This window comes from Saimiri boliviensis, chromosome 2 (genome assembly GCF_048565385.1).
Source record: "Saimiri boliviensis isolate mSaiBol1 chromosome 2, mSaiBol1.pri, whole genome shotgun sequence".
Classification (NCBI taxonomy): Eukaryota; Metazoa; Chordata; class Mammalia; order Primates; family Cebidae; genus Saimiri; species Saimiri boliviensis.
In genome coordinates this window covers 83,670,874-83,697,912 of record NC_133450.1, presented here as the reverse complement: position 1 = coordinate 83,697,912, position 27,039 = coordinate 83,670,874, and the positions used below count along the sequence as shown (strand labels likewise).

Sequence of the window (27,039 nt, the reverse complement as noted above, 5' to 3'; positions counted from 1 at the left end):
GAGTCCCAGAAGGCAAGCTAGGTAGGCTCTGCGAGGGGAGTGTTACAAGGAGCAGGACTTCTGGAAAATAGTGGAATGAGCTGCCTGAGGGACTCCCTGTCTTTTTAGCTATTCAGTCAAATGCTGAAAGATCAGGGATTCTAGAAAAGACCAGGGATTCTGCAACGCCGTGTTAACTAGATGATTCAACTGTCCCTTCCGACTCTTAAACTGAACAATTCTGTGTAGAATACAAACTATAGATCATGTTAACAAACAGGTATATTGGCTGTCAAGTCTTTCAAAGTATTAGAGAGAAAATAGAATCTTGTCATGTTCAGCTATAGTTGCCCTTAGTTAAGAGTCGTGGCATATGATGCATGAGAATGAGCCTAAGTGTGAACATTCACAACCTTTCCCGTAGGGGTCCTGCTGGGAGGTCTTGGAATGAACTTGCCAGGCAATATATATTTCACAGACAACACAGGGCAGCATTCTTTATTCATCAGCAAATATTTGTTGAGATCTTTCTATGGACCAGGTGCTATTCTATCCTAGATGTTTGGGATTTATTAATGAACAAAACAGACAAAATGTCATGCCTTGTGGAACTTATACTCTAGCAGTGAAGCAGAGGACAGAGCATAGATAATAATTTTAAAAATGAGGTAGGAAAGTGGAATGGTGACAGCTACTATATAGATATCATCAATGTAGGAGTGTCATTATGACCAAGGTTTACTTCCTAGGGATCTACAGATATCCTCTTCCTTTGGAATGATATGAATGAGCCCTCTGTCTTTAGAGGGCCAGAACAAACCATGCAGAAGAATGCCATTCATCATGGCAATTGGGAGCACAGAGAACTCCACAACATCTACGGCTTTTATCACGTAAGACACCCAGAAAGAACTGGGCTCATGTGACCTGCCTTATGGCTGAAAGTCATTTGCTTTGTAAAATCATAGCTGTGCTCTACTGTTCGTTTCTCTTTGTGTGTCTTTTCTGACAACTGCAATGAGTCTTAGGTAGTAGCCAATACAAGATTTTTTATTATTTCTTCCTTTGCTTTTTTTCTTTGCATGATGAACTGGATGAACTTTTAAATATTATGAAATTAATTATAATATAAAAACCACTGCCTTGATAGTAGCCATTAATAAGAGGCACTCACTGGCTCAAACTTTTATTGATGCAAGCAGCGTATAAATATGTGAATGAAGGTAATTAAAACAAGTGTTTTAAGATTTCACAAATATCTAAATACAGCAAGTCTTATAGTCATACTAGAGGAGCAAGATTTAGAACATATATAATTTCAATAAGTATACTTTAAAAATGTGAAGCCTTCCTTAAGTACTTAGTTTTCTCAATAAAGGTGATAAAATTACCTTTCATTTACCAACTGCATCCTAAAGACTCGGCAGACACTTGCTGTCTTATATACCCATGGTTCTTTGTTATTTTCAAATTCTGACCATATTCCTGTGGCCCTCTTGCCTATTGGTATTTTCCAATGGGAGCTCCTGGCTAAATATAAGCACAGTTTTCAGATAGTAATGTGTTTGCATCTTTAACAGCCTGTTGCAATAACTAGAGACTACTTTAGTTAGTGAGCTTTCTTATTTAGGTCAGGAACAGTCATTTATCCTCTCTGAATCTCAGTTTTTCCTACCAATTAAAACCATCTGTCTCAGAGGTTGTTATGTAGACTATATGAGAAAATTGTATTAAGTGCCTAGCAATAGTAAGCACCAAAGAAATGCTAGCTGATTGTTTGTTATTGTTTCATTGCTATTGTTAACCAAAGAAAATTTTCCATTCTTTTAATAAGAGAATTTGGAGTAGTCTCATTACGCCACCAAAACTATTTTATGGATTTATTTTAATATTTTACATTTCACACTCCTGCCTGCTATTTGCTTTTTGTATTTTAGATAGCTTATTGGGGATGTCTGTACAAATCCAATCATCTCTTTGAAATTTGTCTTGTTTGGTGTTACAGCAAATGGCTACTGCAGAAGGACTGATACAGCGATCTAAAGGGAAGGAAAGACCCTTTGTTCTTACACGTTCTTTCTTTGCTGGATCACAGAAGTATGGTAAGGAATGGGAATGGCTCATATTAGACTTAAAAACATGTTAGCAACTTGGGTTTTTTTTTTAACCTTTTTTTTTTTTTTGAGACGGAGTTTCGCTCTCGTTACCCAGGCTGGAGTGCAATGGCGCGATCTCGGCTCACCGCACCCTCCGCCTCCTGGGCTCAGGCAGTTCTCCTGCCTCAGCCTCCTAAGTAGCTGGGATTACAGGCACGCGCCACCACGCCCAGCTAGTTTTTTGTATTTTTAGTAGAGACAGGGTTTCACCATGTTGACCAGGATGGTCTTGATCTCTCGACCTCGTGATCCACCCGCCTCGGCCTCCCAAGGTGCTGGGATTACAGGCTTGAGCCACTGCGCCCGGCCTTTAACCTTTTATAGAATGTAATGTTACTGTGTTAATGCCTTCATTTTCATTCCTTTTTTTTTTTTTTTTTCATTTGTTTGTCTGAGACAGAGTCTCACTTTGTTGCCCAGGCTGGAGTGCAGTGGTGCAGTCATGGCTCACTGCAGCATCAACCACCTGGGCTCAAGCACTCCTCCCACCTGTGCCTCATGAGTAGCTGGGATTACAGGTGCACACCACCATGCCCAGCTAATTTATATATGTATATGTATTTTTTGGTAGAGACAGCGTTTCACCATGTTGCCCAGGCTGGTCTCAAACTCTTGCATTCAAGCAATCTGCCTGCCTCAGCCTCCCAAGGTGTTGAGATTACAGGTGTTAGCCACCACACTCAGCTGATACCTTCCTTTTCAATAGCCATTGGCCAGGCCTTTGATTGTAGACCATGGTGTGCCTTGAAGTATGCATTTTGTCCTATAAGACAGAGTAAACAAATTTTAATCATTTGATTCTTGTTTCCCACTAAAGAAGTGGCCACTTAGTTGTTGGGAGAGTGACTTCAAAGTATTCAGATTGCTGGGATCGTCATCTTTGATCCTATCTCTCTGATTTATCAAATCCAAGGAGATAACACCTCTAACACATTCCATTAACCACCTGTTCCACTTAGTAATATGGCTTAAAATAGACCTGGCTGTTGTGTGTGGTCAGGGTCATTTATAACTGCATGCACTTTACCAGCTAATGCAGATCTGGTTCAGCTTCACCACCCTTGGCAGGAAGGCTATTTTAAGTCCCCTGACCTTGCATAAACAACTGAGAGCCCTTAACATACTGTGGACATTATTAAGCCTCCCATTCCAACCCTGAAAACCAGGCCCTGTGGCATTCTGGAAAAGGCAGTCTTAGGCAAAGATTCATGTACAGAGGTATTCAACACAGCAGTAGTCCTTGAAACAAAAGTAAGAAAGAAAATCTAAATATATAACAGTAAGGGTATAGTTATAAAAGTATGGTATAGTAATACGATAGATTATCGTGAGGCTATTTATGTTTTTAAATTTTTTTTCTTTTTTCTTTTCATTAGGCTATTTTAAATAGTAGTTTTAATTGCATGAGAAAATGTATGTGATATCATGATAAATAAAAAAGGAATGCCTGTTTATAATATTATCCTATTTTTTTAATTGATGTGTATCAGAGGCACATATTTTCAGGGTATGTGTGATAATTTGATATATTCATGTAATCAGAGTAATTGGGATATCTGTCACCTTAAATACGTATATTTTCTTTATGGTAGGAACATTTAAATTAATTCTCTTAATTTTTTTGAAGTGCACAATCAGTTAAGGCTAACTGTAGTCACCTTACTGATCTGTCAGACATCAAGTCTTATTTCTTATTATCTCAGTTGTATAAAAAATAAATGTAAGGTAGTAATTTAAATCAGTAAGTGGGTAGATAGATAGGCAGATGGTTAAATATAAGAAAATATAATACCTTGGTGATTATGAGTGATTTTCATTTTATTCTTTTACTTATCTTTATTTTATAATATGTCTGCAAGTATCATTTTTAATCACAAAAAAGTATTTTTAATTAAAACATTTACCATCAACAGTTTAAAAAAAAATAACAGAATATTTGGATATTAGGTTATTGTTGATCTCTTATGTTGATCCACTGCTTAACCTGTAGTACTCTGTGTGAAACTATCAGCTTTGCTTCACTGTGTAGTAAAACATTATAGGAAACACTACTTTGTTAAGTCATATGCTACGACCAATAGCCATAGAGAGCTTCTGACCAAACAACAGTATGAGACATGAAAATATCTGCATGTTAATGTGAGCTTTGTTTCTTGATGAGAATGTCTTCATAAGGGTTTCAAAATTATGATGTAGCTATGTATATATCTCACTTGAAGTCAAAGAAAAATTAGAATACTTTTTTAAAAGAACAATCCCTCAAAAATATTTTTTTTTGGGACAGGCTCAGTGGCTCACACCTGTAATCTCAGCACTTTGGAAGGCCGAGGCAGGTGGATCACCTAAGGTCAGGAGTTCAAGACCAGCCTGACCAACATGGTGAAATCCCATTTCTACTAAAAATACAAAAAACAAACAAACAAAAAAAAGCTGGGCATGGTAGCTCGCACCTGTAATCCCAGCTACTAGGGAAACTGAGGCCGGAAATCACTTGAACCCGTGAGTCAGAGGTTGCAGTGAGCCAAGATTGTGCCATTGCACTTCAGCCTGGGCAAAAAGAGTGAAACTTTGTATCAAAAAAAAAAAAAAAAAGGAAAAAATATATATATATATATATATTTTTTTAATTTTTTTTTTCCTTTTCTTTATTTTTTTTTTTCGGTGGCCAGGAGCAGTGGCTCATGCCTGTAATCCCAGCACTTTGGGAAGCCGAGGCAGGTGGGCAGTTTACTCAAGATTAGGAGTTCAAAACCAGCCTGGGCAACATGGTAAAACCTCATCTCTGCTAAAAATACGAAAATAAGCCAGGCATAGTGGCATGTTCCTGTAGTCAGCTACTCAGGAGGCTGAGGCAGGAGAATTGCTTGAACCTGGGAGACGGAAATTGCTGTGAGCGAAGATTATACCACTGCACTCCAGCCTGGGCCACAGAGTGAAAGAACGTCTCAAAAAAAAAAAAAAAAAAAGAATTTTTTTCTTTGGTCATAGGGCATCCTAAAATTTCTATGAAAGATTAAAGCAAAAATAGCTACCAAAATTATTTCGGTAGAAGATAGACAAAAATGCTTCAGGAGTAGTATATGTGTATGTGTATATATACATAAATATATATTTTTTGAGATGGAGTCTCACGCTGTTATCCAGGCTGTAGTGCAGTGGAGCGATCTCGGCTTACTGCAATCTCTGCCTCCTGGGTTCAAGCAATTCTCCTGCCTCAGCCTCCTGAGTAGCTGGGACTACAGGCATGCTCCACCATACCCAGCTAATTTTTTTGTATTTTTAGTAGAGACGGGGTTTCACCATGTTGGCCAGGATGGTCTTGATCTCCTGACCTCATAATCCACCCCCCTAAGCCTCCCAAAATGCTAGGATTACAGGCATGAGCCACTGCACCTGGCCGGGAGTGGTATATATTTAGGAAAATAAGATTTTCCCTTTTATGGCTCTTTGGTGAGTTACAATCTCTCATCATAAACCCTCCGCAACTATGCAGTAAACAAGAACAAGAACACTGTCTTCGTCAGAGTGCCTGGGCTCAAATCCTGACTATACCACTTAATAACTGTGTAACTGTGGGTAGAGTATGTATCCACTTCTTACTATACTTCTGTCATCTGTAAAATGGAGTTTATAATAGTGTTTATCTGATAGGATTGTTGTGATTAAGTAGGATAATACTAGCAAACTATTCAGCATAACACCTGGTTCAGTACGGGTTCAATAAATGTTAACTATTGTTATTGCTACTGTTTTTATGTCTCTCCTATATGGACTATAACTCTTCTCTCAAATTTTACAGGGTTTTCTTTGGGGAGCAGGAGGTGGTGGAGGTGGGAGGAAATAGGTATACAGATCAATGGAATAGAGTAGAAAATCCAGTATATCTAACACATATGTGATTAACTGCTTTGCAACAAAGTTTCCAAGGCAATTTAATGGAAAAATTATAATTTTTTTTCAGTAAATAGTTGTGAAACAACTGGATATCTGTGTAGGGAAAAAAATGAAACTACACCCCTACCTCATACCATATTCAAAATTAAACTCAAAAATTAACTCATTTTAAAAGCTAAAAATACAAGCAATTAAATGTCTGGAAAAAAACCATAGAATAAAATCTTTTTTTTTTCTTATTGAGATGGAGTCTTGCTCTGTTATCCAGGCTGGAATGCAGTGGCGCCATCTTGGCTCACTGCAGCCTCCACCTCCCAGATTGAAGCAATTCTCTTGCCTCAGCCTCCTGAGTAGCTGGATTACAGGTGCCCACCACCATGCCCGGCTAACTTTTGTATTTTTAGTATGGGTTTTCACCAGATTGGTCAGGCTGGTCTTGAACTCCCAACCTTAGGTGATCCACCCACCTTGGCCTCCAAAGTGCTTGGATTACAGGTGTGAGCTACCGCACCCAGCCCCCAGGCTGGTCTTGAACTCTTGTGATCCACCTGCCTTGGCTTCCCAAAGTGCTGGAATTACAGGTGTGAGCTACTGTACCTGGCCAGGAGAAAATCTTTATGGCTTTGAAATATACAAAGATTTTTTAGATAGAACACAAAAAGCATGAATCATTAAAGAAAAAAATGACAAGTTAGACTTCGTCGGAATTTTAAAATGTCTGCCCTTTCAAAGACATTGGTAAGAAAATGAAATGGCAAGTCACAGACTGAGGAAAAAAATATTTGAAATATACATACAGATCTGTTAAAAATACTTGTGTCCAGAATATGTAAAGAACTTTTACAACTCAAGAAGAAGAGAGACAACCTACTTTAAAAAACAACCTACTTTAAGAGTTGGTTTTCTGAAAAAGAAAATTAACAAAATAGATAGACTTCTAGCTAGATAATAAAGAAGAAAAGAGAGGAGATGCAAATAAACATCATTAGAAATTGCAAAGGAGATAATCTAAGAGAAATGGATAAATTCCTGGACATATACATCCTCCTAAGACTGAACCAAGAAGAAATTGAATCCCTGAAAAGATGAATAACAAGCTGCAAAATTGAATCAGTAATAAATAGCCTACCAGCTAAAAAGACCCCAGACAGATTCACAGCCAGATTCTATCAGATGTACAAAGGATAGCTGATAGCATTTCTACAGAGACTATTTCAAAAAACTGAGGAGGAGGGACTTCTCCTAACTCACTCTATGATGCCAGTATCATCCTGATGCCAAAACCTGACAGTGACACAAAAAAAGAGAAAATTTCAAGCCAATATCCTGGATGAATATTGATGGAAAAATCCTCAACAAAATACTGGCAGACTGAATTCAGCAACACATCAAAAAGCTTATCCACCATAATCAAGAAGGCTTTATCCCTGGAATGCAAGGTTGGTTTAACATACCCAAGTCAATAAATGTGATCCATCACCTAAACAGAACTAAAGACAAAAACCACATGATCATCTCAATAGATGCAGAAAAAGCTGTCAATAAAATTCATCTCATCCCTTCATGTTAAAAACTCTCAACAAAGTAGGTATTGAAGGAACATACCTCAAAATAATTAGAGCCATATTTGACAAACTCAGAGCCCACATCATACCGAATGGGCAATAACTGGAAGCATTCCCCTTGAAAACCGGCACAATACAAGGATGTCCTCCCTTACCCCTCCTATTCAGAATAACATGGTATTGGAAGTCCTGGCCAGAGCAATCAAGGCAAGAGAAAGAAATAAAGGGCATCCAGATAGGAAGAGAGGAAATCAAACTATTTCTATTTGTAGATGATGTGACTCTGTATCTAGAAAACACCGTAGTCTCAGCCCAAAAGCTCCTTAAGCTAATAACTTCAGCAAAGTCTCAGGATACAAAATCATGCATAAAAATCATTAACATTTCTATACACCAACAACAGTCAAGCCCAGAGCCAAATCAGGAACATAGTCCCATTCATAATTGCCACAAAAAGCATAAAATACCTCAGAATACAGCTAACCAGAGAGGTAAAAGATCTCTACAATGAGAACTACAAAACACTGCTCAAAGAAATTAGAAATGACACAAACAAATGGAAAAACATTCCATGCTCATGGATAGGAAAAATCAATATTTGTTAAAATGGCCATACTGCCCAATTTATAGATTCAGTGCTATTCCTGTCAAACTACCAATGACATTCTTCACAGAACTAAAACAAAAGTATTTTAACATTCGTATAGAACCAAAAAACAAAAACAAAAACAAAAAAACAAAGCCTGAATAGCCAAGGCAATCCTAAGCAAAAAGAACAAAGCAGGAGGCCGCAGTAACCAAAACAGTATGGCACTGGCACAAAAACAGGCATGTAGACCAATGGCACAGAATAGAGAGCCCAGAAATAAGGTTGCACACCTACAAGCATCTGATCTTTGACACAGCTGACAAAAACAAGCAATGGGGAAAGGACTCCCTATTCAATAAATGGTGCTGGGACAACTGGCAAGCCATATGCAGAAGATTAAAACTGGACTCACTTTGTATGCAGTATACAAAATTAACTGAAGATGGGTTAAAGACTTAAATGTAAAACCCAAAACTTTACAAAAACCCTGGACGACAACCTAGGCAGTCCCATTCTGGACATGAGATTAGGCAAAGATTTCACGACTAGGACACCAAAAACAATTGTAACAAAAGCAAAAATTGACAAATGGGATTTAATTAAAGAGCTTCTGCACAGCAAAAGAAACTATCAATAGAGTAAACAGACAACCTACAGAATGGGAGAAAATATTTACAAACTATGCATCTGCCCAAGGTCTAATATCCAGCATCTATAAGGAACTTAAGCAAATTTATGAGAAAAAAACAAATAGCCCCATTAAAAAGTGGACAAAGAACATGAAAAGATACTTTTCAAAAGAAGGCATACATGTGGCCAGCAACCATATGAGAAAAAGCTCAATATCACTGATCAATAGAGAAAAGCATATCAGAACCACAATGAAATACTCTCTGACACCAGTCAGAATGGCTATTACTAAAAAGTCAAAAGATAACAGATGCTGGCAAGGTTGCAGAGAAAGGAGAATGCTTATACACTGCTGGTAGAAGTGTAAATTAGTTCAGCCATTTGGAATGCAGTGTGGTGATTCCCCAAAGAACTAAAAACAGAACTACCATTTGACCCAGTTATCCCATTACTAGATGTATACCCAAAAGAATACAAATTGTTCTGTCATAAATACATATGCATGTGTTTGCTCACTGTAGCACTATTCGCAATAGCAAAGACATGGAATCAACTTAAATGCCTATCAGTGGTAAACTGGATAAAGAAAATGTGGTACATATACACCATGGAATACTTTTATCTGGCCATAAAAAAGAACGAGATATCTGGCCTGCAATCTGATCTTTGATCTTTTTTTCTTTTTTATTAAAAGTATATATATATGGATGAGATTATGCCCTTTACAGGAACATGGATGGAGCTGGAGGCCATTATCCTTAGCAAACTAATGCAAAAGAAACAGAAAACCAAATACCACATCTCTCACTTATAAATGGGAGCTCAATGATGAGAACATGTGGACACCTAGAGGGAACAACAGACACTGAGGCCTACCTGTGAATAGAGGGCGAGAGGAGGAAGAGGATCAGGAAAAATAACTAATAGGTATTAGGCTTAACATCAGGGTGACAAAATGACACAATAATCTATACCACAAACTCTTGTGACACATGAGTTTATTTGTATAACAAACCTGTGCATGTACCCCTGAACTTCAATATTTTCTTAAAATGAGCAGAAGATTTCTATAGACACTTTACAAAAGAAGGCACATGAAGAGGCTGGGCATGGTGGCTCATGCCTGTTATTCTAGTATTTTGGTCAGTCGAGGCAAGTGGATCACTTAAGGCTAGGAATTCAAGACCAGCCTGGCTAACATGGTGAAACCCCATCTCTATAAAAATGCAAAAATTGGCTGGGCGCGGTGGCTCACGCCTGTAATCCTAGCAGTTTGGGAGGCCAAGGTGGGTGGATCACCTAAGGTCAAGAGTTCAAGACCAGCCTGACCATTATGGTGAAACCCCATCTTTTAAAAAAAAATTTTTTTTGAAAAAAAAAAAAAAAGGCAAAAATTAGCCAAGCATGATGCGCACCTGTAATACTAGCTACTCAGGAGGCTGAGGCAGGAGAATCACTTGAACCCTGGGAGGCAGAGGTTGCAGTGAGCTGAGATGGAAGCACTGTACTCCAGCCTGGGCGAGTGAGAACAAGACTGTCTTAAAAAAAAAAAAAAAAAAAGCACATGTATTATATGCAAATTATATCTAAAAGTTGATTTTTCAAAGGGTTCCTCTATCAGACCTAAACTGTACTTCAAAAATAAGTGCAGTTTCAGAATATTTTCCTAGAATGCTTGTTTTCTAGATTTTAATAACTTTTCACATTAGGAAATTAATACTGTTCATTGTAGAAAATTTGAATTTATTTATTTTAAGGCAAGAAATCTGTTTTCATTAAGTTATCTTTTACAAATAAGGAATCTACATAGGAAATTGAAAACAATGATTGATTTGTGATTTTAATACATTGTTACTGGTGACCAAAGGTGCCGTGTGGACAGGTGACAACACAGCAGAATGGAGCTACCTGAAAATTTCTATCCCAATGTTACTCACTCTCAGCATTACTGGGATCTCTTTTTGTGGAGGTAAGATGAGTCCTTACCTGAGGCTTGAAGTGCAAGAAAATTAAAAGTGAGGGTGTTTTCATCAAAGTTGGTCACAAATTCCTTCTCATTAGCTGTTGTGGGCAGACAAATGTGGGAAAGAGAAAATGTGAGAAAGTGAAGAGGGGCGGATTAGAAAGCTGAGTGAAAGGCATGCCTCAGAGCTGTTTCTGTCTGGTCTGTGTTGAGGACATGAAATCAAGTTGTCAGAAAGGGATCCAGAGTGCTTCATGCCCTCATCCTCTTATCTCTTTCTTCCTAGATGCTCTTGATAATTAAGTTTCTCTTCCTGACAACTATCTTTTCTTCTTGAAAGTAAGAAAAATAAAATTACAAGGAATTTAGCAAATTGGAAAGTCAGTCTTACAGAAATTCTTTCTACTCAGCAGATTTAAAATTCTGTGGTGTAGTTTAACCATGCTAAAACAAAAAGATATGCTCTTGAGAAAGATAAATTTAGTTAAAATAAGATTTCCCAATAGGCTGTCTTCCCTCCATCCTAAGAATTCTCTGGAGATGAGAGATCTCAATATGGAAGGTGCTCAGGTTGGCTGCAGTTCCAGCTGCTCCTTGTTTCTGGTAGGAGTAGAGGCAAATTAAGGTCATTCTTCTGATGCATGTGGTTTTATGGCATTGGTCCATGTACAATACAAGGAATATGTCTTGTATCCCACTCAATGGCTTAACATGGAATTCTATTCTGCAGAACATCTAATTCTGATTATCTGCTTCTCTCCAGTTCTGTTTTTATCTTAGTTCAGCTGTTGCTTCCAAAGGAAATCAGTTGCCAACTGCCCCCCTCCAAAACACACACACACATACACACACACACACAGTTATTTAATCAGGCATACCTTTTTCAGTGTCTGGGTTATCTGGTTTGGGGAACATACAGGAATATTGATATTGAAGTAAAGCCTCTGACCTTTTAACAAGAAAGTAATATTCTGAAAGCCTATTGTCAGATCCCCAAACATGCTGAGTTATATAGTAAAAGGTCCCCTGTTTGAGACCACAGCTTTATCCTGTCATTTGGAGTGCATATATCGTGCTTTTCTCCTGTCAGTCTTCAAACCTTAATTTCCCTGTGTGCGTCATTTATTCAAAGCTTGGTTGCCTCACTTGGCCTTCCTTTGCTTCCAGCTGACATAGGTGGGTTCATTGGGAATCCAGAGACAGAGCTGCTAGTGCGTTGGTACCAGGCTGGAGCCTACCAGCCTTTCTTCCGTGGCCATGCTACCATGAACACCAAGCGGCGGGAGCCCTGGCTCTTTGGGGAGGAACACACCCGGCTCATCCGAGAAGCCATCAGAGAGCGCTATGGCCTCCTGCCATATTGGTATTCTCTGTTCTACCATGCACACGTGGCTTCCCAACCTGTTATGAGGTAAAAAAGCTTTATCCATTCAGGGACCCCAGCAACCAATCTGTAATAGAAGATCTCAGTGACTAAAGAATGCAGTGATTACAGTGATTTCAAGAGAAAGATGAAGAAAATCTACATGTTTAATCAAATTTCAGTCAGCTTATTGAGCAGCCATAGTAAACAGGGTGCTGGCTGTTGGGGACACAGAAGACAAAAACTAGATCCTCGGACTGGGTGCGGTGGCTCAAGCCTGTAATCCCAGCACTTTGGGAGGCCGAGGCGGGTGGATCACGAGGTCAAGAGATCGAGACCATCCTGGTCAACATGGTGAAACCCCGTCTCTACTAAAAAATTAGCTGGGCATGGTGGCACGTGCCTGTAATCCCAGCTACTCAGGAGGCTGAGGCAGGAGAATTGCCTGAACCCAGGAGGCGGAGGTTGCGGTGAGCCGAGATCGCGCCATTGCACTCCAGCCTGGGTAACAAGAGCGAAACCCCGTCTCAAAAAAAAAAAAAAAAAAAAACTAGATCCCCTACTGCTTTATGACTAAAGTGTGAATATTTGATATTTGATAGGAGACAGAATAGAGATACTTCAAAGAAAAAGGAAGTGGCTTTGTAACAAAATTCATTCAGAATTTAACCGATAAATATCTTCTCATGAAGAGTAACTTATTTTGCCAGGCTTAGGCTTGAATCATATGAAAAAGAATATTGGCTCTTTGGCACTTTCCCATTTCCTTTGAACAGTTATAAAACTAAAAATAGGCAAGGCGTGGTTGCTCACACCTGTAATCCCAGCACTTTGGGAGGCCGAGGTGGGCAGGTCACCTGAGGTCAGGAGTTCGAGACTAGCCTGTTCAACATGGTGAAACCCTGTCTCTAAAAACACAAAAATTTGCCAGTTATGTGGTGTGTGCCTGTTATCCCAGCTACTTGGGATTAGAAGATCTATAATAGAAGACCTCTAATCCCTTGGGAGGCTGAAGCAGGAGAATTGGTTGAACCCAGGAGGTGGAGTCTGCAGTGAGCCCAGATCACACCACTGCACTCTAGCTTCGGTGACAGAGCGAGATCCATCTCAAAACAAAACAAAACAAAACAAGACAAAACAAAACAAAACAAAACAAAACAAAAAACCCTTAAAGTATAAGTGATTGATTGCAGTAAGACATCTGTAATGTTAAAACAAGAATTTTTTTTATTTCCCAAGGCCTCTGTGGGTAGAGTTCCCCAATGAACTAAAGACTTTTGATATGGAAGATGAATACATGCTGGGTGAGCATTTTTGATTAATTATAGTCATGATGAAAACTGTAATTATGTTTTTATTATTAATATTTTCTAATATAGGAACACTCAAAAAATCCCTAGAAAGCCAAAAAATAAAAATAAAGGAAACACCTTCACCAAGATTTCTAATTGCATTATTAGTAGGATCATACCTCCATTCAGTTATGATGTAGCATTTATTATAATATTGTTCTTGCTAACATCCAATAAATCTATCCTATTTGTGGATGTCATTTAGGATTCTTGTTCTGGATTCACTCCTCTAAGCCTGAGATTACTATGGGGAAGGGAAGTAGATAAAACAGCCCAAGTGGTGATAGTAAAGAACCAGATGTAATAGTAGAGTTTTTATTTGGTTAACCTCTTCTTTAACAAAGATTAACTATCAAATCCAGAATATGGAAGTTTATCAACTTAGTAATGGAGCTCAAGAAGCCAGGCTAAGTGTACTGTTCCCCAAATGGTAAATCTCGTTTCTGAGTATTTAGTAGAGATGGGATTTCGCCTTGCTGCCCAAGCTGATCTCAAACTCCTGAGCTCAGGGGATCCACCCACCTCGTCCTCCCAAATTGCTGGGATTACAGGATTGAGCTACTGTGCCAAGCTCCATTTCTGAGTTCTTTAAGTCTCCACTCATCATTAGGTCTCAGTTTAATAGTCACTGCCTTGGAGATACTTCCCTGACCACTCCTTGTTTCCTTATACCTATTTCTACCTAGTCAACATTAGTCCCTCTTATGTAACTTTCATTCTGTTTTGTGATTTTTGCCTCTTTTGGTATTTGTCTTAATTCTAATTAATTTGCAGGTTTTTTTTAAATATATGTTTTCACTAGCTGTAAACTCCATAAGGTCAGGAACCATCCTTATCTTATTGGCCACTATATCCCCAGAGCCTACCATGGTGCCTGGTATGCAGTAGGCACTCAAAATAAGTATTTATTGAATAAAAGAGCAAATTAGGCCAGGCGCGGTGGCTCAAGCCTGTAATCCCAGCACTTTGGGAGGCCGAGGCGGGTGGATCACGAGGTCAAGAGTTCGAGACCATCCTGGTCAACATGGTGAAACCCTGTCTCTACTAAAGGTGGAAAAAATTAGCTGGACATGGTGGCGCGTGCCTGTAATCCCAGCTACTCAGGAGGGTGAGGCAGGAGAATTGCCTGAACCCAGGAGGCGGAGGTTGCGGTGAGCCGAGATCGCGCCATTGCACTCCAGCCTGGGTAACAAGAGCGAAACGCTGTCTCAAAAAAAAAAAAAAAAAAAAAAAAAAAAAAAGAGCAAATTAGTAAATGGGTGAATTTTACCTATGTGTTGCTCCAAGGTCAAATCAAAGTTGATAATCCAGATTGCCTTTAAGAAAACTAGAGGCCAGGCATGGTGGCTGATGCCTGTAATCCCAACACTGCGGGAGGCTGAGTACAAGAAGATTGCTTAAAGTTAGGAGTTTGAGGCTAGCTTGTACAATATAGCAAGACCCTGTCTCTACAAAAAAATTAAAAATTATCATGGTGGGCGTGTACCTATAGTCCTAGCTACTCAAAGGCTGAGGCTGGAGGATTACTTGAGCCCAGGAATTAGAGGCTGCAGTAAGCTATGATTGTACTGCTGCACTGCTGCCTGGGCAACAGAGTAAGACCCTGTCTCCTGTCTCTAAAAAAAAAAAAAGAAAGAAAACAACAGCCTTTCTGATTATACCTGTCAAAGCAAGAGATTCTGAGCATCCACACTAACCACACTTCTGGATAATAGTTGTGGGCTCCCCAACATCAGCATCACTCACAGCAAACAATGAAGCACTTGGAAAGGAGCAATGATACTTTGACTATTGACACACTAGCAGATAGATACAAAATGAGACCAATGAACTGTGTCAGAGTCCTTTTCTATAGTCTCAGTATACCCAAAGTACAGTAATGACGGGTGATGACCTTTTTGAGCTTACCTCTTTGAGTGCCTGCCCTCTCTTTGTCATTGCATCTCTGACAAATCATTGGTTCAACTCAGTCTCTGCCTCTCTGAAGTTCATAGTTGGGTGTTCCATAACACCATGATAGCTAGCACTCAACTAAAGGGAAAGGAAATTTTTAGACCTGTAATAATGATACTCAACTTTATTTCCTCTCCATTGCTTAGGGAGTGCATTGTTGATTCATCCAGTCACAGAACCAAAAGCCACCATAGTTGATGTGTTTCTGCCAGGATCGAATGAGGTAAGAGTAATAACAAACAGCCACATATCTGATATGTCTCGTATCTCTCATCCCTTCATTTCTCTTAGGAAAGAGATGTGTTTGTGAACACACCCCAAATAATTGTAGCAAGTAATGATTATAATAAGTCGTCATGACCACTGTCCTCAGAGGTCAAGAAACTTAATGGAGGAGAAGAGAGAGAAAAATGAATTGATGAGGATTCTAAGGAGGATCAAAATGATTTTTAATCTTCACACTTTGATTAGTAAAAGTGAGTCCTGATAAACACATCAAGGCTTGGCGTAGGAAGAAATCTTCAGTATGCTATGAGGTATCAAACTGGGGGAAAGCAGGTATGAAGAGACTTTGCTCTTTCGTATGGGCCTATCAAAAGCCTGAATTTTTGATACCAAAAGCTGGTCTCAGTGTACTCACCAAAGTGGGTAGAAAGTAACAATAGTGACTCCCCTCCCAGATTCCTCTGCTCTGTTATTATTGTCACTAATTACTGTCCCAGGCATAAAATATCATTTTGGACCTGCTGGAGTCCAGTGCATTGAACCCAGGAAGGGCACAGGGGAGAGGAGGGAATACTGGTGGTCTGCAGGTAGAGAGCCATGGGTAATATGAGCAGCCTCCAAAGACAGGCCACAGATAGATCTAGAGGGGCCAGAAGAAGAGCTGGAGCAAAACTCAGGGCACCAGACTAAGGGAAGAGGGTGTGGAAGGGAGAGCAGGAAGGAGACATAACCCTAGAGAGCATCCTTGAGCACCATAGCATGCCACAGGCTCCAGCAGTCAGGGAAAGAGATACGCGGGTATGGAGCTGGCATCGGACTGCTACACCACATAGTCATGGGCTGTCAAGGCAAGTGGCAAGGTAGCTAAGCCAGACCGCACTCACTGCTCAGTACTGTCACACACTGGGCTGGCAACTCCACGAAACCACACTCAGCGCCATGTTCTCCTTCAACCTAGCTTTGGTTGTTCTTTAGTTTCTTGAGGCTTCTGTAACAAATTACCACAAACCTAATGGCTTAAAACAAAACTTTATTCTCTCACAATTCTGGAGGCTTGAAGTCTGAAATCAAGATGTTGTCAGAGTCAGTTTCTTTTAGAGGCTCTGAGGGAGAATCTGTTCATGCCTCCATCCCAGCTTCCAGAGGGGCTTCCTGGATTTGTAGCCACATCACTGCAGTCTCACCTGTCTTCACGTTGCCTTTTCCTCCGTGTGTCTCTGTCTGTCTCTTAAGGACGCTTATGGTCACATTGAAGGCCCACCTGGATAATCTGGGATAACCTTCTTATCTCAGGATCTTTAACTTAATCAAGCATGTGACCGTAGAAGGTAATATTCATTCATTCCTTCCATGGATTGTGACGTGAATACATCTTTTTGAAGGGCCACAGTTCCACCTACTATGCTTGTCATTTTTGACAGAACAATAACCAGGCTTCTCTCCAGAATGTTCATTAACTATTATCTGTCCTCTTGGCTTCTCCAGTTATTTGGAGTTCTGAAGTTGAGGGCACTTTCCTAAGGTTCCCCTGCCAAGTAGAAACTTGAGGAAACGGTTAAATCCAGCAACTGCTGAATAAATGCCCTGCCTGATATTTCTGCTGAGAATTTCTCAAGTTGATTTCCAGCAAAGTGGGGGGTTCCCATTAAGAAGAACTAGTCCCTTTCCAACTTACTCACAGATTTTTACTCATAATCTATCATCATTCCAAACACTTCATTGTGAGTGTGTATTATGTTCCTTCAGTGCTATTTCCTGGGCTGTTTTGTGATTATCTTGCTTCACATAACTGCCATCTAAATGATGTGGTAATTCCAGGAGGTTGCAAAATAGACTCCAGGGCCGCCAGAAAGTGTCTCAGCTAAAAGAAAGAAAAAGATGTTTGTTTTAATTCTGCTTCTGATGATATTTTAAGAATTTATCCCATAAAATTACTTTATGAGACCTTATTGGTACTTCAGCATCTAAACCCCCTTGAAGAACCTTATTCTTCAATTGTACTTAAAAAAAAAAAAAAGGTACTGTAGTAGTAATTCACGTTTCCATTTGTTTTCCTCCCAGGTGTGTTTCCTTCTCTGATGCTTCCTTTTCTTCTGCTTCTTTTGTAATTTATTTGCCTGCAATGTGCTTGTCTTCTTTGTTTTTTTTTTTTTCCTCTTCTTCATCACTTCTTTCATACTAGAAGCATTAAGTTTTTATAAGCCAAGTGGACTTTAAAATTCATGAGGATGGCTGGGTGCAGTGGCTCACGCCTGTAATTCCAGCACTTTGGGAGGCCAAGGCGGGTGGATCACTTGAGGTCAGGAGTTTGATACCAGCCTGGCCAACGTGGCGAAACCTCATCTCTACTAAAAATACAAAAATTAGCAGGGCATGGTGGTGGGCACCTGTAATCCCAGCTACTTGAAAAGCTGAGGCGGGGAGAATCGCTTGAACCCAGGATGTGGAGGTTGCAGTGAGCTGAGATCATGCCAGCCTGGGCAACAGAGAGAGAGACTATGTCTCGAAAGTAAAATAAAATAAAAATTCATGAGGACCGGAACTATGTCTTTTCTGTTCAGTCATAAATACTCAGCACCTGGCACAGTGCTGGGCACATAGAGGATTGTTCAATAAGTAGCTTTTGGATGAATAGAGAAACAAATGGCCTTTTAGTTAAATTAATCAGTCACAGTCCTTTGATATCTTTTTAAAAGCACATGTTCTTCCTAACTTCTACCTAATGTATTTTCTAAGTTACACTTATTTCAGCTTTCTGGTTATTTGAAATCCAGGTAAGTGGATGCTTCACTGAGTATTGAAATGGTGAGCAGAGTTGTTGATGTACTCTTTTTTACTGGGCCCCCTTACTTTCTAGGTCTGGTATGACTGTAAGACATTTGCTTGTTGGGAAGGAGGGTGTACTGTAAAGATTCCAGTAGCCCTGGACACTGTAAGTTATTTTCAGACTACTGTTTTTACCTATTCTGCTCTATTGGTCAGCTAGGGCTGCCATGACAAAATACCACAGACTGGGTGATTTTACACAACAGAAGCTGCTTTTCTCAAAGTTTCGGAAGCTGGAAGTTCCAAATCAAGGTGCCAGCTGAATCTTTTCCTGGTGAGGGACTTTACCTGGCCTATAGACTGCTACCTTCTTGCTGTGCCCCCACATGACAGAGAGAGATAAAGAGAGGGCGCTATCTCAGTTCTCTTCTTACAAGGACACTGTGCCTGTCATTTCAGGAACCCACCCTTATGACCACATTTTTCACCTTAGTTAACATGATAAAGGCCCAATCTATAAATATCTGGGGCTTGGGCATTCAGCATTTGAATTTGGAGATACAAACATTAAGTCCATAATGTGTTCCTCTATAGAAAAAAACAAGGATGCTAGCGTTCTGTAGACTAGCACACAGAGAAACAGAAGGTAGGTTCAGGGATGCCTAGTGCTGGGGCAGAGGGTTAGGGAGTCATGGGGAATGACTGTTAACTGGTCCAGGGTTTCTTTTTGGGGTGATGAAAATGCTTTAAAAATGATTGTGGTGATGGTTGCATGGCTCTGAATGTGCTAAAAATTGTTTAACTGTACACTTTAAGTTGGTGATTTATATGGTATATTAATTCTGACAAAGCTGTAAAATGCGAGGAAGAAAATAGTTAAAAATCACATCTACTCTGATTTCACAGAGTGAGACATCAGGGACAAACACAGCTCTTCCCTGTATGTTTACATTTGTGTGTCTAAAAAGAACAAACACACTAAAAACATAGAAAACATGGTAGTCACCACATGTGCCATCTGGAATGTCATTCTACAGGACTAAAGCAAAAAATGGGAGTTTTCAGTTGTAACCCTGGGCCCAAGGAAATGCATCAATTATGGAGTTAAAATCAAAGTGGTCCATCCAGGCTGTCTTGAGTTTCTAAAGGGAACTTCCTTCCTATATCTGAATCACAACCACTGCCACACTACCACAGTGTGAAGATTGATAAGTAGATACTGATATTATTTTGTAAACTATCAGCAGCAATATGAACCCCATTATTTAAAAAAAATAATTTCAGCTATCAACTTTCAGATCTAGAAGAGAACTTTAACAATCATCTACTATAATCCCTCACACAGATAAAGAATAAACCTGAGATTCAGAGAAGTTAATTATTTGACCAGGGGACACAGCAAACTTGTGGCAGAACTGAGACAAACCCCCAAGTGCATTTCCTTGGGCTGGACTCCCATTCTAGAGCCCATTTCACTCTAACTTATGGCCTTGTTCTTTGGGAAAAAAAAAGAAAAAAGAAATGTGTGGGGAGATGGAAGTGCTTTACTTCTCGCTGCAAAGGCGAGGTAAGCAGAGATTGGACATCTGAGCTACTCTGTCCTCAATCTCAACTTCATGTGTGTTCTTGTACTCTCCTGCATGCTCCTTCTTGAATCAAGGCAAAGCAGAAACCCTCCTATGACACAGGCAGCTTCCTTACAGGAGGCGGGAAACCTACCCAGGCGTTGCTGCCTAGAGTGCCATTTCAGAAGACCCATGGTTATGGGCCTGTTGTTAGGGTCTCTTAAAGTGCCCTTGGTGATCTATAATATAACAGAAACAGTTTCACAGATTTACCCTCAGAATGGAATCAGTCATCCAGGTGAGCCATAGAAACAGGGAGCGAGAAGGGGACAGGCTGCAGTGAGTGAGGACAAAAGGCATCTGCCCAAACCAAAAATCCACCATCAGTTATACATGCACACATACAAACAGACTTCTGGGCCCACTTGCAAAGACAGAAAACTTCGTTCTTTAGCAGGGCTCTAGAAATAAGCATGTATACTATACTGATAGAAAATTTAAAATACAAAATAGGAAAGGCCATTTATAGGATAGGCAGAAAAGAATTCATCGCTTAAGAGGAAAAAACAGCAAAGGCAGATGTAGAGAACAAACCAGTGAAGGGTGGGAACTTTCCCTAATAAGTAAAAAATGGACCATTCTTCAGTGTTAGTGCTGTTTCCTTTTAATACCAGGACCCCCATATTTGCCATCTCCATTCCCTAAAATTTATTTTGCCTATGAATCTGTACTTGTAAAGAGTGTGAAACTTTTAAAATGAAGTATTTTTAAATTCTACCTTGAAATTTTCTTATATGAATACTGCTTCCCTGAGCATGCTGCTGTGTTATAGATACCAGTGTTTCAGCGAGGTGGAAGTGTGGTACCAATAAAGACAACCATAGGAAAATCCACAGGCTGGATGACTGAATCTTCCTATGGACTCCGGGTTGCTCTAAGCACAAAGGTATTTGGAAAATCTGTTACCCTTTTTGTTTCTACTCTCTCTTTCCAGTGGTAGCCTTTTGAGTGTGGGATACCACCTAAAAGTGGTGAGCTCCATCTATGAGATAGGTGCTCCTGACATTTATCTAGAAATCAAGGTTTTGAATCATTTCTGTTCTGAATCATTGTTCAGCTTGTGTGCTTTTCCTGGAATTGTTCTTAAGGGAACTCTGAGATCTAGGAATGACAGAATGTTCCTCTTGGGCACTTGACTGTTGGTGCTCTTGAGCTTAACACTGATTACTACTAGAATGAATGCTTTTTGGGCCATAGGCAGCCTTCTCACATAGATAGCCCAAAAACCCAGTCTCCATTAAATGGTACCCATATCTTTGCACCATTTCAGAGACCTCAGTCCCACCCAGTGATTTCTCATCAGGTAGCTCCAACAACTAAAACCAAAGCCTGGGAGGATCTAGAAATGATGTGTCATTTTGAGAAGATTTTTGAGCCTAGTGAGGCCTGTAGCAGATTCTTCTTCTGTCGGTCTATTCAAATATAATATGGGGCCAAACACACACCAAACCTTACTCTTAACTATATTAATACTTATTTGCATTGATATCAGTATTATAAAATGATTCACTTACACATTTTTTTCTTCCTTTTTACTTAGGCATGTCTTCTTGGGCCAAACTGTGGGCCCCAGACCCATGTGAGGCTCCAGAATAAATACAAAAGACTAGAGATTCATAGCATATCGAGTATTGTCAATAATAAATTGCCACATGGAGTGCTGTGACATTGTTTGACATGTAATAGGGGTCCCCCTACTAAGAAAAAAAAAAAGAACCAGATACCATTCTCTAAGTGGAGGGTCTTCTAAAGACAGTTGATCTCATCTATTATATATTAATTTTTTTTTTAACATCAGTATCATTCTGTGAACTTTCTTGGCCTTGTCATCACATTCTGGTGGAGTATTTTTCAGGGAATTCACTTATACAACTGAACATATATTATAGTTTAAATTCTTTCAACAAAGCCTAACTCTTTGTGCTCCTCTTACGTGACTTTCCTATTGTTTTACTATCTACTCAGGAATGATTGGCTATTGAATATATTAAATATTTGTACGACTACCTCATATAGCTTGAATTTTTCACAAACTTTTTACTCTGTTGTAACCCTTTAGGAGCTGACATTCTTTTCCGGTAAAGCTATTGTATAAGCACATTTTGTCTCTGTGATTCATTCTCCAGGGTTCTTCAGTGGGTGAGTTATATCTTGATGATGGCCATTCATTCCAGTACCTCCACCAGCAGCAATTTTTGCACAGGAAGTTTTCATTCTGTTCCAGTGTTTTGATCAATAGGTAATGGCAGCTAAAGAAATTGTTTGTTTTCTTAAATAAGTCACACTATCTGTTTGATATCCTCAAATCCACAGGTGATGTTTTAAGATACTATTTAAAGAAACGAATGAAGGCCATTTCTGGAGTTTTTTTGTTTGTTTTTTTGTTTTTTTTCTTTGAGACAGAGTCTTGCTCTGTCGCCCAGGCTGGAGTGCAGTGGCAGGATCTTGGCTCACTTCAACCTCTGTCTCCCAGGTTCAAGCAGTTCTCCTCTCTCAGCCTTCTGAGTGGCTGAGACTACAGACCTGTGCCACCACACCCGGCTAATTTTTGTATTTTTAATAGAGATGGGGTTTCACCATGTTGGCCAGGCTGGTCTTGGAACTACTGACCTCAGGTGATCCACCCACCTCAGCCTCCCAAAGTGCTGGGATTACGGGTGTGAACCACTGCACTTGGCCCATTTCTGGAGTGTTTTTCAACCACTCTGCCATAAATGATCCTCCCTTATTGTCTCTACCTTCCTTTCCTCTACTTTCTAAAAAATAAAAAAGGACTTAATTTAAGCTCCCACTAATTCCATTCATTCATTCATTCACCAATTCACTAAATATCTGATTTATTTTATTTTATTTTTTTATTGCATTTTAGGTTTGGGGGTACATGTGAAGAACATGCTATGATTTATTATAATTTAATTATAACATTCAGTCACATTTGTAACTTTTGTGTTCTTCAGTGATTTTTCTTCAAATACTTGTGAAAGAGAGCCTAATTTGGCACCAGTTAGCTGTTCCTTGGTACATAGAGTGGTCTTTTTTTAAGTTTTTCTGGGATGGCGTCTAATTCTGTCACCCAGGCTGGCATGTAGTGGTGTGATCTCAGCTTACTGCAACCTCCACCTGACAAGTTCAGGGGATTCACGTATCTCAGCCTCCCAAGTAGCTGGGACTACAGGCACGCACCACCACTCCTGGCTAATTTTTATTTTTTTGGTAGAGCCAGGAGTTTGCCATGTTGCCTAGACTGGTCTTGAACTCCTGACCTCAAGTGATCTGCCTGCCTTGGCCTCTCAAAGTGCTGGGATTACAGGCATGAATCACCGTGCCTGGCCAAGTCATCTTTTATTATCTCTTCATCCTAATAAATATGACTCCTATATGGATCATGCCTCCAGGGGACAGCTGGGAGAGGAAATCACAAGGCTGGAGATGTTGAGCTGGCAGCCACTTCAAACCCGTCACTGTCCTTTTAATACTGTTTGTATCTATTCCAGTTCTGCCGACCAGAGGGGTCATTATCCCAGCAAGTGTGTGGTGGAGCAAATCTTGGTCTTAGGCCTCAGGAAGGAGCCATCTTCTGTGATTACCCACTCATCCGGTGAGAAAGCAGTCCATTCTGACCTTACCATTTGTTTTTATAAACAGAATTATCTGGAATGAAGAGATGATTAGTCCCCAAACCGACATAATATGCTTAGTCTGAGTGGACTGTTTGCTTCAGGTAGAGGTGAAATATACTAGTCTCTAGAATAAATGATGCCATCTTGCTTCTCTTCTTTAGTTGATTTTTCTGCTCACTTTTAGTGTTTTTCTAAGGAAACTTATTTGGGGCTTGAAATAGTATTGTAGCTTCTCTGAATATTTGTTTAAACTATAGCTATCTGAAGACCTGCAGAATCCTACCCATGTGTTTGGAGTTTATAAAAGGGCAGGATGGGACTTAAATCCTTCCTTGCTTCCTGAAGTTCTTAGACAAATTTATTTGTTCCTTATGGTTTCTTTTCAACCAATCTTGTGCTCAAAACAATGAAGTTTTCCATGTTTCTAAAACTTCACGGAAGTGCATGGGTAAAGTGCTATTAAATTGGAGTGGGGTATAAGATTTTGTACTCGAGTGAGAAAACATTTCAGATTTGAAGAAAATATTTTTCCCTTCTAGAGATTCATCAAAATTTCCCTCTTTTATCGTCTTGCTGTTTAGATGGTAAAGATCAGCCTGTGGCTTTTATGTATTGTGCCAAAACATCCACCCTGAGCCTGAAGAATCTCTCACTCAACATTGCCACTGACTGGGAGGTCCACATCATATGACAAAGAACTGCCCTTGGTGACATGAGCAGGGACCTGCCTGCCCTTTTCAACCTTTCCCCTTGCCTTTTGTGAGATTTGTGCTGCAATCTGCTTGCCTTCCCTGAGTCAAAATAATCTTTCATTCATCGCCATTATGCCAATGAACAATAGATTTCATGTTTTAAAATTTCCGATTTTACATGTTAAGATGTAGTAGCAGTATTCCTTGTGTCAGACATCACTTTTTTTCCTGGACACATACCCCTGAGACATATATAGTGTTCAGGAGTCTTCCTTTGCTTCCATTCCTTGAGCAGGGCTGCATGGGTCTGTTTTAATCTGGGCCAAGCCTACCTGGGCAGCCCATTTGCCAGGGCTTGCCTCAGGCCATGTGACATTGGTGCTTTGGCTGCAGCAGCTGAGTTGCTCAAGGCCAGTCTCCAAGTGGACAGCAGCCTCTGGTACTCCCCAGTTATCTTTCACCTACATGGGCTGGACAAAGCAGCCCTCTTGGGTTTGTACTGCATGCTCTGCAGCAGTGGGAATTATTCTTCCCTAAAGATCAACTTGGCAGCACAAAGGATTCTTTTTCCTTTTGTGCTTCTCAGGCTAATCTTAAAATCCATGTCTTTTAAGCTGTTTTTTAATTAAGTGCTATCTACTAACCAAAGAATATTTGTAATATGAGTAAGCTATAATTAATAACAGTGAAATAAATATCCATGTCTACTTCTACTGAACTTCAGAAGTAGAATTCATGGCTGGCTGGGATGAGGCAAGTGAGGCCCTGGTCTTGGGCGCAAAATTTAAGGGATACCAAAAAATACAGTAATCAAAATAAGTAATATTTCAGTGCACTATTTTTAAAAATCAGAATTAATGCAACAAATACCCATGATGAACAAAATATCAAAATTTAAAATAAAAACAGGATTCATATTGCTGAGTTTTCCTTTTGTCCCAGGCTTTAATATGGCTTGCCATGAGGCAAAACATTACAACGTACCAGTCATGTTATGATGCCCATGGATCTACAGACCCCAGTGGCTCCCTGCTGCCTGCTGCACCATCTGTTTTGGCAGCCTCAACTCTTTAGCACTGTTTAGCATACACCTCTTCTCATCAGGCTTCCTCCACTTAGCAACTTGCCAACAGCCCCCTCTGCACCTTCTGATCCCTGGGCAGCAATATCTCCCCCAACCCTTACCATCCTTCTAGGCCCAACTCAAATCCCACTTTCCCGTGAAGCCTAACTACCCCAACACTCCTATCCCCACACCCATTAGCAGTGATTTTGCCCTTCCCTGAAATGCTGTCCCACTTATAACTGTGCTCTACTTAGCATTCTCAGGGATCATGTCTTAATATTTCCAGTATGTCTCTGCTTTCCTACTAGATTGTATATTCCTCCAGAGCATGTTCTATTTCTCTTCTGTCTTACAGAGCACCATTATACCTGACTTTCAGTAACTGTTCGGCTATGATTGCTTAGCTGGTGGATTTAATTGATTAAAAAATTATAATTGAATGTTTTTCCATGTGATTTACTTTTCTGACACAAGACTTTTCCCAAAGGCAATCAATATTGTGTATTTCCGCATGGACACATTTCATTGTATGAGTTGAGATTTGAGCTCTGCACCATATGTAAGCTCACAGAGACCCACACAGATTCTTTGCTCGTATTTCTGTAAGTTTTGCAGTTGAGAAGAAAGGAGCAATCTTGTATTAGCTGAAGCCATAGTTCCTGTCTTCAGATGTCTCTTGCCAACCTAAAATAAAACTTAGCCAGAAGACTGGGTCCTCTTCCCTAAAATAAATGATAGTTTTTAATAGCATTTAAAGTTCAATAAGAACTATCTTTAGGTCAACGTTTATAACATGTCTATTCTTCCATTTAAAATATCGTTGGGGGAATGGAACAGTAACTAGTAGAGTAAGTTAATGAGGAACCGCTCTGTTTTGACCCAAATCTATATTGAAACATTTGACTACAGACAAATGGACAGAAAGAAAGTCTGGGTGTTTTTGATGGTTTTCTGCTCTTACTGCTTCTCACACTTTACCTACCTCCCATTGCTGAATTTGTGTGCTAGAGAGCAATATGGGGCTGAGTTGTCCTACAAGCATTAAATTACTTTGTTGTGGTTAATTCTTAATATGATTTCACGGGAAGCTGGATTTTATATAAGGAATTTTATTCATTTCAACAGGGTTCCTAAAAAAGCTCTAAAATGAATACGTAGTATGTATTTCCTTCAAGATGTAAATGTCAAGGAATGAGTTGACAAATCAGTTTAAAAACGGAAACTACCCAACAGAAAAATGTAAGTATAATCTTTCAGGATGGCAATCTGGCAACAATATCAAAAACCTTTTAGCTTGTTTGGGCTCAGGCTAGTCTTGAACTCCTGGGCCCCAACGATCCTCCTACCTTGGCCTCCTAAAGTGCTGGGATTATAGGCATGAGCCACTGCTCCCAGTCTTACCTTCTCTTTTGGAACAGTTGGCAACATTGAAATGGGATCTTTTGATTACATGGTAATTTTTTTACTTTTAAGCGTTGTGTTAGGATCACATAGAACAATTTTCTTTGTTTTAAGGAAAATACAATTCTGGAGTTTGGTCTGTGTGCAGAATTCCTTCACTTTGTCACCTACCTTTCACTATCAAGGCATCGTAATGATAA

At 39.7% G+C, this 27,039-nt stretch overlaps 1 protein-coding gene across 6 annotated transcripts in view; it reads left to right on the top strand.

Moving 5' to 3' along the window:
* The window catches only part of GANC (glucosidase alpha, neutral C), an 83,588-nt gene extending 56,935 nt beyond the window's left edge, over positions 1–26,653 (top strand). For 3 of the 6 annotated variants that reach the window (XM_074393805.1, XM_003928964.3, XM_074393806.1), the window contains 11 exons: positions 729–872; positions 1,985–2,081; positions 10,681–10,782; positions 11,944–12,187; positions 13,379–13,443; positions 15,591–15,667; positions 18,527–18,601; positions 20,833–20,946; positions 22,187–22,299; positions 23,555–23,658; positions 24,262–25,882. In XM_074393805.1, coding sequence (XP_074249906.1) covers positions 729–872; positions 1,985–2,081; positions 10,681–10,782; positions 11,944–12,187; positions 13,379–13,443; positions 15,591–15,667; positions 18,527–18,601; positions 20,833–20,946; positions 22,187–22,299; positions 23,555–23,658; positions 24,262–24,371 — 1,245 coding nt within the window. In that variant the 3' untranslated portion in view covers positions 24,372–25,882. Of the gene's footprint in view, positions 1–728; positions 873–1,984; positions 2,082–10,680; positions 10,783–11,943; positions 12,188–13,378; positions 13,444–15,590; positions 15,668–18,526; positions 18,602–20,832; positions 20,947–22,186; positions 22,300–23,554; positions 23,659–24,261; positions 25,883–26,563 lie in introns of those variants that run through there. The other 3 variants (XM_074393804.1, XM_010339591.3, XM_010339593.3) reach the window with 3 other exon arrangements.
* Positions 26,654–27,039: the final 386 nt, after the last annotated feature.